At 52.3% G+C, this 15333-nt stretch overlaps 1 protein-coding gene across 1 annotated transcript in view; it reads right to left on the reverse strand.

Moving 5' to 3' along the window:
* The window catches only part of LOC123940819 (heat shock transcription factor 2 binding protein), a 98128-nt gene that overhangs the window by 47907 nt on the left and 34888 nt on the right, over positions 1-15333 (reverse strand). The window contains exon 6 of the mRNA XM_046003719.1: positions 9833-9962. Coding sequence (XP_045859675.1) covers positions 9833-9962 — 130 coding nt within the window. The remainder of the gene's footprint in view (positions 1-9832; positions 9963-15333) is intronic.

The raw sequence follows: 15333 nt of genomic DNA on the forward strand, positions 1-15333 counted from the left end.
ACACTGCAGAAGCTCAGATGACCTTTGTAATACCTGGAAATGCTGCCAACTCTGAGGAAATCGAACATAATCTAAGACTTGTCCTCAAAACGTACTTCCCTCTTCAAAATACTTAACTCCTAACCAAAACCCTAGAAATACGTTGTAACTGTGCTTAACGATAACTTTCCTCCTTCCTTTGATGAGAAATGGCTGAGAAAACCCAATCATGTTCGGAGATTTCTTCTCAACCGGTATTAAGCTGTTCCTTATGTGAAGGGCTCGAGCCACCCAAGTGCATGGTAACGCTTTGTATGACTGTCAGCCACAAAGCAGGCACAACCATGGCCCGAGAGCCAATGACTGTATCTCACCTGCTCCTTTAGCATCCTTCGCTCCGCACCTCCGGTGTCTCACGCCTCGGGAAAGCAGAGCTGGAACAGTCTGTGCCCTGCAGAAGTTCACCGAGCATGGAAGAGGGAAAGGAACGCCCCCGCCGAATGCATTGTGGGGCACTTCCAGAGTCCCCCTCCAAGCTTAGTGTCCTCAGGGTAGTTCTAAGGCACTGCCACAAAGACATTTTGGGGAAATGCTTCTAGAATCATCTTTATAAAATACAGTCTGCGTCTGACTATCCCAGACAAGTGCTCTCCTCTTTGGAAACTGGGATTCTGCGGGGAAAATCAGCCCGCGGGTCCTCAGGATGGTGAATCATCGCTCAACGAGGCTCAGCTCTGCAAACAGAGCGACAACCACTCAGAGCTACATCTGTTCAAAGATGTAACGATGCTAGTTTGGCTCGAAAGTATGAACTGGTCATCCGCAGCGCTCGCAAACTGCTTCTGCAGCAGAGGGCCTGGGAAATTCCACACACAGGACTTCTCCCCGACTGAACCCTGCCGATGACCACTGGGATGCCGTCAAGTGGAGGCATAAACCAACCAACAACTTCTTCAAGTAAGAGAGCCAAGTACACCCCAACTCCAGGGGCATTTCTAGAATCTTGCACCCCTATGAGCCTGGGCAAGAAACACCTTTGCAGAGCTGCTATCTTCTCCAGCCGTCCCTGACCATATCCATCATATACTCCCTGGGCCCTGAACAGTGCAACGTGCCCTGTGGACAACCCACGGCTGGTACGGAGTAAACACATTCCCTTCACAGAACATGCGTCTCAAGCCCAAATCTGGGGGTGGTGGTGTGCTGAGAATGGTTTTCGTCACTCAGGAATGTGGATAAGCCCTCCCTGACTACCTCCCACAGCTCATCCTGCCGGAGGTCTCCTCTCTCCCACTCGAAAGCCAACTTGAACCTGGGTCTCCGGCAAACCCATCTGATGACTCGCCATCAGGTCTGACCCTCAGCAGCAGCGAGAACAAGATGCTAAAAGGCCTCTCACGGGCTCATCGACACGGCTGGTAGAATCGTAACGAAGGGCAGACAATGAAACAATTAATGAGAAAATTAAATACAAAAGAAATAGTGGATAGTTAGAAAGGCTGGAAGTTGCCTGATTCCTGAAATCCAGATCTCCCACATGAAACAGTTTTGTCTGTCCAGCTCCTGAGTGTCAAGGACAAGGACAAGGTCAGTGTCACGGTACGGCAGGGGGGGACAGAAGAGACACAAAAGGAGAGGCTCAGAGTCTACACCAGCTTCAGCGTCAGCATGACGCACCGTGGCCTCCGCAACCCCAAGGTCACGGTGCAGGCCCAGATTCTGCACTCAGGCCTGGGTGACAAGAACGGACGCCAGTGGAGACAGGGGAGCTCCCGACACGGCGCTCCCTGAATGCGTGGAGAAGGGGTGGACGGGGCCTGTCCCCAGCTGGTGGCCCCAAAGTCCCCAGCCTCGGCGGATGGAGCCTGGTCTAGGCCGGCCCAGGCTGCACCCAGGCACCGGAGAGGCTGTGCTGAACGTGAGAACTGCCCACAGCGCAGCAGCCCTGGTTGGCGTGGCAGGAAGGCGACCCCCTCGGGGGCCTGGAGGCCAAGGCTTATGGGATACGTCACTGGCGCACACAGCAGTCCCGCCACCCAGCACAAAGCACCTGGAGAGGCCCAGCCTCAGCGCATGCGTCTGGCCACCAGATAGCAGAAGTTTCTAGATTTGGAGAGTCTTCCCCCAAAACAAGCAGACAAACCAGGGCGAGTGGGAAATTCTATAGCCCAAAGGATAGGACACTGAAAGAACTCCCTGAGGCCGAACCACAAGAATGTCCCACTTGTCACCCTGTGGGTGTGTCCCACCAAAGAGATGGCCCCAGCTCCCACAGTAGAATCAAGTCTATTCCAAGGCCACCAGCCCAAGGGGACTTCAAGAGAAAGCAAAACGAACAGGGCACCATAAGCCACCCTTCATCCTGGAAAATGTGTCATGCCGTGTCGTGTCATGGTAAACCCCAGGCCACCCAAGCCTGAGCGGAGCTGGCTGACGGGCTCCGATGAAGCCTGTCACAGCACAACCGGGAGGAAAGGGGCTGAAGCGGAGCCAGTGGAGAGGGGGAATGTGAAAATGCTGGTGCCAGAGATGACAACCGAGAAACACCCCAAGGGCAGCTACTCAAAACCAGGGGCGGCGGGACCCCTCACCCAAGAGTCCCAGAAGGCCGCAGAGTCCTCTGACACGGGAGAGCAGGAAGTGAGGGTGGGTGGGTGCCGGTGAGGCAGCTGTGCTGAGTGCGCTCACCCCCAGCCCCGCTTCTCCCGGGGAGCAGGAAGGGAAGCTGTTGCCGGGGGCCATCAGGAAACGGAGGCGAGGAGCCGGAGGCTGCGACGGGCAAACAGAAACCCCGATGCGCTCCAAAGCGGGATCCCGGTGAGATGATGCCAGAGGGGAGGGCGACGGGGGGGGGGGGGGTCAGGAGGAAGGGAAGCTCTCAGCCCGTTCAGGGGAGGGAGGAGCAGAGGGGAATACGGACCCACGTGCAGCAGCGGGCTCTGCCACTCCAGAGGCTGAGCAAAAGCCAGAAGGTGGCCGCGGGACTGGATAATTCCCAGCAGAGCACAACGGTCTCCTGAGCTGAGAAAGGGCAGGAACCCTGACATCAGGTACTGAGAGAACCATCCACAAAAACGACAGCAGGGGGCTGGCGGGCAGAGGGAGCCACGACCCCAGAGCTTGCTGAGTAGAGGGGAAGCAAGGGTGGATGGGGAGGTCCTTCAAGTCTGAAGAAGGAAAAAAGTTTATATGAAGTGGAAAAGAAACGGCTTTTTTAAAGCGGACTTTAAAAATGAAACCGGGGTGGGGGGGCACCTGCTGGCTCAGTGGGTGAAGCATCTGCCTTCGGCTGTGGTCATGATCTGGGGTCCGGTCGGGCTCCCTGCTCAGCAGGGAGTCTGCTCCTCTCCGCCACACCCGCACTCGCTCTTCCTCTCATAAATAACTAAAATCTTAAAAAAGAAAGAAAAAAGCTAGGACTTGCAGCTTCCCGTTCTGCGTGTTCAGGAGCTGGAAGCCACCACACCGTCCTAATAAGCAAAAAACCCGACAGGCCGAAAAATCAACAGCTCCTCTTAGATCCTGAGGACCAGGGAGGACACAGGGCAAACTGTCCCCCCAAGACAAGGAGGGAGAGATGGCTGAGGAGGGGGTCACAGCTGACCGGAGCAGAGGGCCATGAGCAGAAGCAGGGGCAGGACACCCGAGCGGACCCGCTCAACCTCCAGCGGCTCAGTGTGGACAAGTGTGAGAATTAACACATCCGAGGGACCCGGTCACGGAGGCCTCCACGACAGTGTGACACACACCTCCAGGAGCCCACGCCGGCCTCCAGAGCAGGAGCAGGGGGACAGCACCCACTCTGAGGTAGAGCCCGCCCTCAGGGAGGCAGTCAACCAGAGCCTGCCGGACCTAGGGACAGGAAATAACCACAGCAGCCCACTCCAGCCATCCTCTCCCACTTAAGGAAGATGCGGGGGTGCGCGGAGAAAAAAACTGAGAAACGCTTGTGAAGTTCAAAGTCCAGAGGCACAGGCTCACTGGAGAGGCTGAGCCCTGATCACAGGACTGCAGAATTCGTCCCTCCCCCAGCGCCTCCCCATCACGGTACAAAGGTTATTTCCAGCAGCTCCTTCCATGCAGTCCTTCTACCGAGTTCTCACGTCTGGCTATGGAGACAAATCACAGGACAAAAGGCTAAAGAACGCACGTGCAGCTCGAGTGCGCACCAGACCCGGACGTGGCTGACGTGTGGGGACCGTCAGCAGGGGATTCAGAGCAGCCCTGACTGTGTGCGGGAGCTCTGATGGGCAAAGCAGACAGCGCGCAAGGAGAGATGGGCAGACACAGAGACGGAAATCCTCAGAAAGAACCAGAAAGGAAGTCTAGAGTCAAAAACACTGTACAGAGATGAAGACTGCCTTGGATGGGCTTCCCAGCGGACCGCACACGGTGAGAAAGCGTCTCTGCGCTGGAGAACACACCAACGGAAACCCGAAAACCCGCAAGGCAGAGGGACCAAAGATGAAAAACCAGAACAGAACACCCCAGGACCGTGGGATGCCACGGAAGGTGTGTGGGAACAGCAGGGGAGAAGCGAGAGGGAAAGCAGCAGACATCCTTGAAGCAAGAGCGGCTGAGAATTCCCTCAACCACCGTCGGACAGTGAAACGCAGGGGCTCGGAGAACGCAAGCAGCGTGAGTGTAAAATTCAACCACGCCTGCGCACGCCGTGTCCAAACTGCGGAAAATCAGAGACCAAGTGAGTCCTGACCGCAGCCAAAGGGAAACGAGCTCACCTGCACACGGCCACAGACAAGAGTTACAGCAGCTTCTCAGAGAGCAGAGTGAAATATTTAAAGTGTTGAGAGGGAAAAAACAAAAACAAAAACAAAAACACCTAGAATTCTGCATCCAGTGAAATTATCCTTTAAAAAATTAAGAAGGCCACCTTCCTGGCTCAGTCAGCTGAGCACCTGCCTTCAGCTCAGGTCATGATTCCAGGGTCCTGGGATCGAGCCCCGCATCAGATTCCCTGCTTAGTGGGGAGCCTGCTTCTCCCTCTGCCTCTCCCCGTACTTGTGCTCACTCTCTCTCTCTCTGACCAATAAATAAAATCTTTTAAAAAACGAAGGAGAGATGAAGACTTTCTTAGACAACAATGGGATTTGTTGCCGGTAGACCTGCCGCGAAAGACGTGCTAAAAGCTCTTCAGAGAAAAGGCGCATGCGCCAGAACTCAAACCTACTTAAGAAAACGAAAGAGGTCTGAGGAAGGAATAAGTGAAGGAAAAGTAAAAACTTGCTTTTCTTCTTCCTCCTCGATCAGCAGTTCATTCAAAGTAACAGCTGCGACGGCCGTCGACGGTCACAGCCTGCAGGTGAGGAAACTCGAGGCAGCAGCGACCCGAGGCAGGGAGGCAGGGATCATGATGACCCCGGGACCAGAAGGCCCTCCTACCACCTGGGAGCAGACACGGCATTGTCTGAAAGTGGAAGTGGATTCCTCGTAAAGGTTCTGTGAGCTGTAGGACAGCAACAAAAACCAGGGAAAATAATCTAAAAGAATCAACCAAAAAAACCCTCCTAGAACCAGTAAGATTATAGTAAGGTTTCAGGATACCAGGTAACCATACAAAAGTCAAGTGGTTTCCCATATACCAACAATGTACCTGTAGAACTGAAATTAAAAATGCAATGCCACTCACCTTAGCACCCCCCAAAAATTAAGTACTCGGGTATATATCTAACAAGATATGTGTAAGACCTGTATGAAGAAAACTAGAAAACTCTGATAAACCACATAACTAAATAAATGGAAAACAGAAAGAAAGGCAGATGGGAGGGAAGGGAAGGAAGAAAGACAGACTGAGGCCAAGGAGTGGCACAGTTGGTTAAATGTCCAACCCTTGGTTTTAGCTCAGGTCGTGATCTGAGGGTCGTGAGACCCGACCCCACGTCAGGCTCTAGGCTCAGTGAGGAGTCTGCTGGAGGTTTTCTCTCTCCCTGTCCCTCCTCTTTCTCTCACTCAAATAAATAAATAAATCACAAAGAGGGAAAGGAAAGGAAGGAAGAGCAAGGGAAGGGAAATAAGAAAACAAAAAGAAAAGATGGACAGATTGATTCCACTTTCATGGACAGGAAGACTCCATGTTGTCAAGAAGTCCGCTCTCCCCCACTTGGTCGGGAGATGCATGAATCCCAGTCCAAATCCCAGCAGGTTACTCTGGGGATCAGCAAACCGACTGTAAGGTGCTGTGCAGAGGCAGAGGGCTGGAAGAGCCGACACAGCACGGAAGACGCGTTGGAGGACCAACCCTACCTGGCTTCAGGATTCCCCATGAAGCTACAGGGGTCGAAACAGCGTGGTACTGGTCACAGAAAGACAAAGAGATGAATGGGACAGAACAGAGCTCAGTAACAGACCCGCACACAGCCCGTGGACGCCGGACAAAGAAACGAGGGCCACACAAGGGAGCAAAGACGGTCCCGTCAACAAGTCGCACTGGAACAACCAGATGCCCACATGCACGACAACGAACCCAGACGCCAACCCTACGTGCGCCACAGAACTACGTCAACGTGCGTCGCAGACCCCAACATAAAATGCAAAACTGTAAAGCTACCAGGGAATAACATCAGAGAACATCTGCGCCCCGTACAGTGACGCCTGTTTTGTAGACACAGCACCGAACTCCGTGAACGAAGTCACTGATAAGCTGGACGTCACCAAAATTAAAAACTTGTGCTCCGTGAAAGACCGTGCCAGGAAAGTAAGAAGACAAGCCACGGACGGAGAGAAAATATTTGCAGAAGACACATCTGATAGAGGAAAGTCATCCAAAATACACAAGAACTCTTAAAACTCAAAGCCATGGGAAGGCATGGGGATGGGCCGTGAGTGCGTGTCACTGAGTGACAGGAGCCGGTCTGAGAAGGCTGCGTCCTGTGTGATCCCGGCGACAGGACTCACTGGCAAAGGCACAGCGGTGGGGCCGGTGACGGGTCAGTGGTTGCCAGGGGTGGTGGGGGAGGAAAGAGGAACCAGTAGAACACGACAGATTTCGAGGGCAGTGGAAACACCGTACGTTACCGTCCTGATGAGCGTATGTCATAACACAGCGGTCCAAGCCGACCGAGCGCACACACTAAGAGTAAAAGCAGGTAAACCAGAGTCCGCGGGTGATTATGAGGTCAGGACGAGTCCATGCAGGCTCACTGCTGGCAAAAACAATTCTGGTGAGCGATGCTGATGGTGGAAAAGACCACGTGTGGGGGGGCGTCAGAGGGAATATGGAAAATCTCTGTGTCTTCCTCTAAATTTTGTTGTGAAACTAAAACTGCTCTAAAACATTCGAGGCTCCGTGTGCTGGAACCGCAGGGACTAGGACAGACGCAGCCCACACAAAGCCTCGGAAGTGGAGCAGCGGGCGAAGCGGCCCCGTGAGCCCTGACCTCCACAGAGCGCAGAGCAGGAGAGACGACGGCGGCCCCGTGAGCCCTGACCTCGCACAGAGCGCAGAGCAGGAGAGACAACGGCGCAGAGTCCAGAACCCGTGTGAAACCACAGCCCGTCGGGAGAGAGACAACCCAACCGAAAAGAGGCAACAGACGCGAACAGGTAATTCACAGGAACAAAACTGTTACAGACCTGCCCCCCCCCCCCCCCCCCACCGCTGGTAACATCCACCCAGAGACAGGCAGGCAGATCTAGAGAACAGCCTTTCCAAGAGGGGAGCAGAGAACAAAGCGCTGAGGAGGGGTGGGGGGCCCAGAACGCCGCTGCTGTCCGAGAGGTGTGGGCTCTGGCGGCCCCGTGGCAGCCGCCTCCCCGGCGAGCGTGCGCTCCGTGTCAGGCACCGCTCTCTGCGTCCGGCGCCTGGAGCGGCGCTCGCACGGGCGGGCCAGGAGGAATTTGCCACAGATGCTCCCTAACGGCTCCGCGTGAGCGATAAAGCCTGAAAATAACCCAGTGCCCGTCAGTCGGGGATGAGACAATCCAACTGTTACACGTTTTCCCGCGCGGGACACTTGGAAGGAATTTACTAGAGCCAGAGACGCACGCGGGAGCACGTACGCAGAACTGCAGGAGTCACACGCCGTGCTGCAGCAGACTGCTCACGGGCATGGATCTGTTGCTAGAAAATACCAGAACAGACTCCAGAATCTGCTTCCAAATAAGGCAGGAGCCATAGCCCGCCCTGTGCTTCCGCCGAGCGCAGCTAAGAATTCTGACCAGAAAGCACGGAGCGGCTCCGTGAAACCCCGGACAGGCAAACCGGAGCAAGCAGGCGGACTGGGAAGTCCAAATTCCGAGAGCAGCGACCGCCAGCAAGTTCACCCTCCGGCCCCCGAGCCCAGGGCAGCACTGACGCACCGGGCACCGCTCAGGCAGGGGCGCCAGGGAAGGGCTCTGCGGAGCGCGGGGCCCCCACGTCACCCCAGCTGTGTGGAAGGAAATCCTCCCCGGCCCCGGAGCTGCGGAAGCGCAGGACGCGGGGGGCGCGCAGAACCCCAGCAGGCCAGGCGAAGGGGAAACCCAGTCCCCGGGCCGCGGCGGGGAGTTCAGCGATCAGGCAGGTGACCCCACCAGGCACAAGCAGCATATCCCAGCCTGGGGGGGAAACGGCCGGCGATGAGCAAGTGTCAGGCAGGCACGGGTGGCACCAGAGGGCAGTTCTGAAGCCGGAAGTGACCCAAAAGGCTGGTCAGAGCTCGTGACGGGAACCCAGTCAGGCTGACTGCCTGCTCAAACAAAAACGTCACTTTCTCCACAGTTTCAGCAAGACCTGGGGTCTCCCCATATTCCGATGTCCACAGTATGACCCAAAACTACTCTGCACATGAAGAAATGGGAAAAATCCCAACTCACGAGAGGAAAGACAACCAAGAGACACCAGGCCAAGATGACAGACACTTTAAAGAAGCTACTAGAAACAACGTTCCAAGGAGGAAAAGCAGCCGCTCGGAATGAACAGTGTGGTGGGCAGAAGCCTAAAATGGCCCGATATCTCCTGCCCTAGTCCCCAGGGCTGGACGCAGAGCGAAACACCCTGGTTATGGTAAGTTCTACAGCGGACAGTGGCGGCAAACGTAACGGACGTGACCCATCAAGGGACTTGGAGTCCACAAGAGGGAGTTCATGGCGTGATCCCTAACTTACACCCGTGAGCCCATCAAAAGCACCGCACTCTCTCCGGCTGGTAGCAGAGGAAGTCCGAGAGCTTCCCAGTGGAGGAAGGACGCAGTGAGCTCCCGGAGCTTGGAGACGGGTGGCTCGTGTGATCAGAAATTCAGTGAGCCCAGAAGCTAGAAAAGTCGCACGTGACAGCCAGAAGGAATAAGGGCCTCAGGCCTACAAGCGCAAAGGACTGGATTCGCCGGCAACCTGAACGTTCCTACAAGCCTCCCGCCTGGAGCCTCTGGAAAAGAGCCAGTCAACACCGTGACTCTGGCCAGAGACCCTCGTCAGAGACTCAGGTAAGCCCCGCCACCGGACTCCGACCTACAGAAACACGAAGGACGTGTTGTTTGAAGCACCAGGTTGTTCCCCAGCAGACACCCAGTCGAGAGTCTGGTAGCTCGCCGTGCGACGCTGCTGTCACAAACACCTCCAAGCTCACTATGGGGCAATTAAGAGAACCCTGAAGCGTCACTAATAGCATCTGGGCTCACTGACTGCTCTAGCGGGTGAGAACATTCTTTTCGCTTCTTAGGATTTTTCTGAAACAATACTGAATAAAAAACGCATCCCTTAATTTTCCACGTCATGCGTTTCTTCTGTGTTTTTGGAACTGTTGCCAAATTAGCTGTGTTTACCTGCAAAAGAAACCCAATCAGCAAATTCTAACTGACTGACTAATAAAATCTAACTAATCTAACTAATAAGGAAATAAACGTGAGCTTTTTAATACCGTCCACCGTACACTTTGAGTTTGGTGCACTGTCCCGGCCTCAGGTCCCCCAGAAGCTGCAGCACGGTGTCCAACAGAGCCCGGCTTGAGTTAACCAAGAACTCTCGACCACACGCAATGGCGGCCACATCTGCAACAGAAAGATAAGACGGAGCATCAGAATCACTGTTCCTTCAGAATCTGGAAAAGCCTGCCTGAGATGGAGTGTTTTTTGCTCTTTGTCTCCTAACGGACCTACTGAAAACGCGGACTAGCCCACGAGGTATGACCGAACAGGGGATCCGGGGAGCTGACAGCCCAGAGAGTAACTGACAGGCACAAGAGTCACCACGACACTGAGTAACGTCCCCTGTGCTTAGCAGACGCCTCGGCAGGGGAACAGAGCTGGGGATCTAAGTATGTCTGCGACCTGACCGCAGCGCGCTGCGGGGCCTGGATTCAAAAGCTCTGGGCAGGCGGGGTTCACACGGAAAGAGGACGTGTATGACTCCATCTGGGACCAAACACACTGAAATCCATTTTCAACCCTGGGAGGGAAAGCCTAAAGACTCTGAACCACAGTAGCAAACTGAAATCATGAGATCAAAAAAGAGTATGACCACTAATCCTGAAAAAGCTCTTTTCTAAATTTTACATCCTATTGCGGGCTGGCAAGTATCACATTTCTGCATGCCGGAGGCCCTGATCAAACCAGGTAATCCCACCAGCCCCCGCTGGAATTCCAAGGCCGCGGCTCACACTGTCTCTCTCAACGCTAGCAAACATCCGTCCGGCCACATCGCCGCTCCCGGCGTATTTGTGTATGTGCTGCTGAGACTTTCTTTAGCTAGGCCTAACAATAAAGCATGATTCACAGCGACTAAAATTGCCAACTCAGACGACCAGGCCAAACTTGGAGAGAAGCAGGGCAGCGGCAGCCTTGGCCGCCCCCGACCCCAGCAGGCAGCTTCCAGTCATCCACAGGTAAATGCAGCGTCTCAGGTGATTCTCACAGATACCCTTCACTAGTTTTGGGAACTTTTCTTCTGTTTTCAGTTTGCTGTTAATTATCAAGAACGGAGGATGGACTTTATCACCTATTTGTTCTGCCTCTGACTGACTATAATCCGACGACGAACATAGAATTTCATCTGTGCTACCACATCGGCTTCATGGCCTCAATCCTGGACTCTCCTCTGTCTTTTTGTCGACCCGGACGAAGAAGAATCAGGAGAGTGATCGTCAAGTCTCTTAAACCTAACAGACTTTTCCCCACTTCTGCTTGCCTTTCCAGCAAATTCTGCTTCCTAAATGGTGCAGTGTTATCTGGTATGTAATTTCACAAGAGCTTTAACTTTGCTGAAGATGGGACCCTTCACTGACATGAATTTGCCTTCTTTGTTCAATTTGAACCTGACCATCATATTTTCTAGTATATGACACACTCTAGTTTTAGTAAAGAAATACTTGCAAGGAAACGCAACCTTCAAGCATGTGGCATCAAAAATTGACAGAAAGTCATTTGAAGACAGTTTTCCAGAGGAAAGTGTTCTTCGTGTAGCTATAGTAGACCACCCCCTGGAAACCCCACAGAAAAACCTACATCTAGCCTCGTCCTTCGTTTCTGGAGACGACTTGCCCACAAACCATGCCTCCACACAAACCCTATGTTGTCCCTGCCCTGTGACTCCTGTGACTAGCAGAACACAGCGGAACCAACATCACATGACTTTCAAGGTCTCTACCTTGGTCTCTTGCCACTTTCTCTGGAAGCCGAGAGTCACTAAGGAAGAAATCGAACCATGCTGAGGCTGCCCGAAGCAGAGACCATAGCCAGCAGGCACCGTGAGAAGCCAAGACTAAAGGGGAGAGAGACCCCTGCCCCGCGAGCCCCCTGCAGCTCCACCCCTCCACGCTGTGAGCCGCCCCAGCCGAGGCCCCACACACTACAGAGCGGCAGCGAATCACCCCTGCCGAGCCCGGAGGACATAACCGTCTGTGCTCGTCTGACGACCTGAGACCTCAGGTGGCTCGTGTGACAAGCCGCAGAGAACGGGACATCACCAAGGTATCGCCGGCGAGAGCGCTACAGAGCAAGCCACACGCCGCATCTCAGCAGACGACAGCACCCGACAAAACACAGTCAAGGCCCGCACGGCGGGTCCGGAAAGCCCCCGAGCCCACCGCGTACCAGTAACTAAAGAGCACGCGACTGAGGAACCAGTAACTAAAGAGCACGTGACTGAGGAACATGACCGTGACCAAACTACCGTACAGAAGCCCCAGCCCTCGCGGGTCTGTCCAGAACGCCTAGTCTACAGCTCCAAGACCAGAGGATGCTCGCGGGACTTTCTGTCAAATGTCCTTGGGTTCGTTTGGTTTATTTTTTCTTTCAAATTATTTACATTATTTCTATTAAGTTCCACAGTAATTACATAATTTAAGAAGTGAATCTGCTGTCAGTTATGTATGCTGATAAAAATACAAAGAGCTGAGGGGCGCCTGGTGGGCTCAGTCAGAAGAGGGTGCGACTCTTGACCTCTGAGGGTCATGAGTTCAAGCCCCAGGTTGGGTACAGAGATGACTTAAAAAAAAAATCTTGGGCTACCGTCTGCCTTCAGCTCAGTCCATGATCTCGGGGTCCTGGGATCGAGCCCTGCGTCGGGCTCCCTGCTCGGCGGGCAGTCTGCTTCCCCCTCTCCCTCTCCCCTCCCCCTGCTTGTGTTCTCTCTCTCTCAGAGTCTCTCTCTCAAATAAATAAAGTCTCTTTTAAAAAATCTGAAAATACATATATACAAAGAGTTGAGATGTGTGATGTCTGATATTGGTGCTTCATGATGATTTCATCTTATTTTCACCAATAGCAGTAACAACGGGGTAGCACCACAGCAACAGCCGCACAGACCACGGCCGACTGGGAGTCCAGAAATGAGCCCTCGTTTTATTTTCCTCAACGCATTTTCAAGAAGGGTATCAAAACAATTGAATGAAGAAAGGACAAATGAATAATCTTTTTAACAAATGGTGCTGGGACAACTGGATATTCACATGCAAACCAATGAAGTTGACATCATATATGAAAATTAACTCAAAATGGACCAAAGTCCTAAATGTCCAGCTAAAACCAAAAAGTCTTAGAAGACAACATAGGGATAAATCTTCATGACCTTGGGTCAGACAATGGTTTCTCAGATATGACACCGAAAACACAAGCAACTAAAGATAAAAAAAGACTGGATATCATCAAAATTTAAAACTTCTGTACTTCAAAGGACACTATCAATAAAGTAATAAGGTGGAGCACCCGGGTGGCTCCGTGGGTTGGGCCTCTGCCTTCAGCTGGGGTTGTGATCTTGGGGTCCTGGGATTGAGCCCCACATCGGGCTCTCTGCTCAGCGGGGAGCCTGCTTCCCCCTCCCTCTCTCTGCCTGCCTCTCTGCCTACTTGTGATCTCTCTCTGTCAAATAAATAAATAAAATCTTAAAAAAAAAGTAAGTAATAAGGCAAGTGACAGAATGAGAGAAAAATTGTGTAAATCACGTCTCTGGTAAGGGACCGGTATCTGGAATATACAGAAAACTCTTACAGATCAATAATAAAAAGATAAGTAACTCAATTTCAAAATGGGCAAAAGTGTTGAATAAACATTTTCCCAAGGAAGACATACAGATGGCCAATAAGTACGTGAAAAGATGTTCAACATTTTCGGCCAGCAGGGAAATGCACACGAAAACCAGTGAGATCCCACTTCACGCCCACTAAGATGGCCACGATCAGAAAGTTAATTAAAAACACTGACAGGTGCGTCGAGCAGCTGCAGCCCTCGGGGATCGCTGGTAGGCCTGGAAAATGGGCAGAAAGCCCCCCGAGTGGCTAAAACTCTATGATCATGTGACCCCGCAATCCCACCCCTACTACCCACCCAAGAGAAATGCAAACACACGTCCACACCAAAACATGGGCACAGACGTTCACAGCATCATTATTCATAACAACAAAGTAGAAGCAACCCAGACACCATCCGCTGATGGATAAGGGACAAGGAATAAGTGCGGTTCAGCTGCACACCGGAAACCCAGTCATACCCAGGAACGACGCAGATGAGCCTCGAAAACACGACATTGAGTGGGAGAAGCCTGGCACAGAGGACCCCATACGCTGTGATTCTACCATGTAAATGCCAGGAACAGGCCAGTCCAGAGACAGAAAGCAGATCAGTGGTCGCCTGGAGCCCGGCGAACGGCGGTATTGAGGAGTGACAGCCAAGGTTAACAGGATTCCTTTCTTCTCAGGGGCATAAAAAGGACTCAAAGTGGACTGTGGACATTGAGGCAAATACCATGAAACCATTAAAGTGCATACTTTAAAGTTGGCAGATTGTAGATTATTATATCTCAGAAAAGCTGTTTAAATTATAATAACAACGGTAGCAACATAGAAACAGTTTTCGTGTTTGATAAGTTACTTAGTCTCTGTTGCTCATCTCGGACTTGTTTCCTATAAAACTCTCATCGGCAGCACTAACACTACACCATATTTTTTTTAAAGAAACATAAGTTTCCTTTAATATTGTGACCCTTGTTTTATTGTTTGGTTTTTGTTTCTTTGCATTTGCTGTGCTGGCTTCTTACCGAGTCAATCATTCAGCTGTCAGGGGCAAGGGAGAGAGCTGAGGGCCGTGGGCAATCTCACCGTGAAAGCGCCACTTCTGTGTGCTACTTATGGAAATGCCCTTCAGAGCTGAGACGGTGCCCAGTCCCTCTGGGAAGTAGCCTCCAGAACGCCATTTTGCTCATAGTTTGGGTGATCTAGTTTCTGTGGGACTATAGAAGGATGACTTGTAGAAATCTCAGAGAATTCTCTCATACACAAATTATAGCTGATCAGAATATTAATTTGTCCAAAGTATGTATATGATTCAAGAAATAAGCAAGAATGAACTACGGTCCCAAAATCTCTATGCGGAAAAGAGTCTATGGACAGAATCCAATAACTAGAGCAAAAGCCAAAAGAGTTCTGCTAAATCTTTACCCAAACTTTCTCAATGCCCTCGAGCAGAAGCCTCAGAAGGCCACAGGCCAACTGCGACCAGCTTCATAGGAAAAGGACTGGTCATTCCCTGTACGAGTCCTTGCAATCACCCCGTGTCACCTGCCTTCAAAAAGCCTAATGCTCAAGGATACGCACTCATCCAAGATCCGCGAACAAGTAACAACATAATTATATCCCATTTCGCCGTGCTGCCTAACCATATGCCACCCACCCTCCCGCTGGAACAGACTAATGCCCGGGTTCCTTTACTGTCCCATTCCATAAAGTTGGCCAACTTACTTGCCTTCACCTCGAAAAGCCAACAGTTCACCCAGAAAGTTACATCCACAGGGATTCGCTGAGTTCCACGCTACTTCTCTCAGATCATAATCCCAGATCTGAAGCATACTCAGACGAGTCTCTGTCGGGATCCCTCCGATCCAACATGCACATCAACTGTCTCCTACGTTCCATCAATCCAGAAAACTCCA

Source organism: Meles meles, chromosome 4 (assembly GCF_922984935.1).
Source record: "Meles meles chromosome 4, mMelMel3.1 paternal haplotype, whole genome shotgun sequence".
Lineage (NCBI taxonomy): Eukaryota > Metazoa > Chordata > Mammalia > Carnivora > Mustelidae > Meles > Meles meles.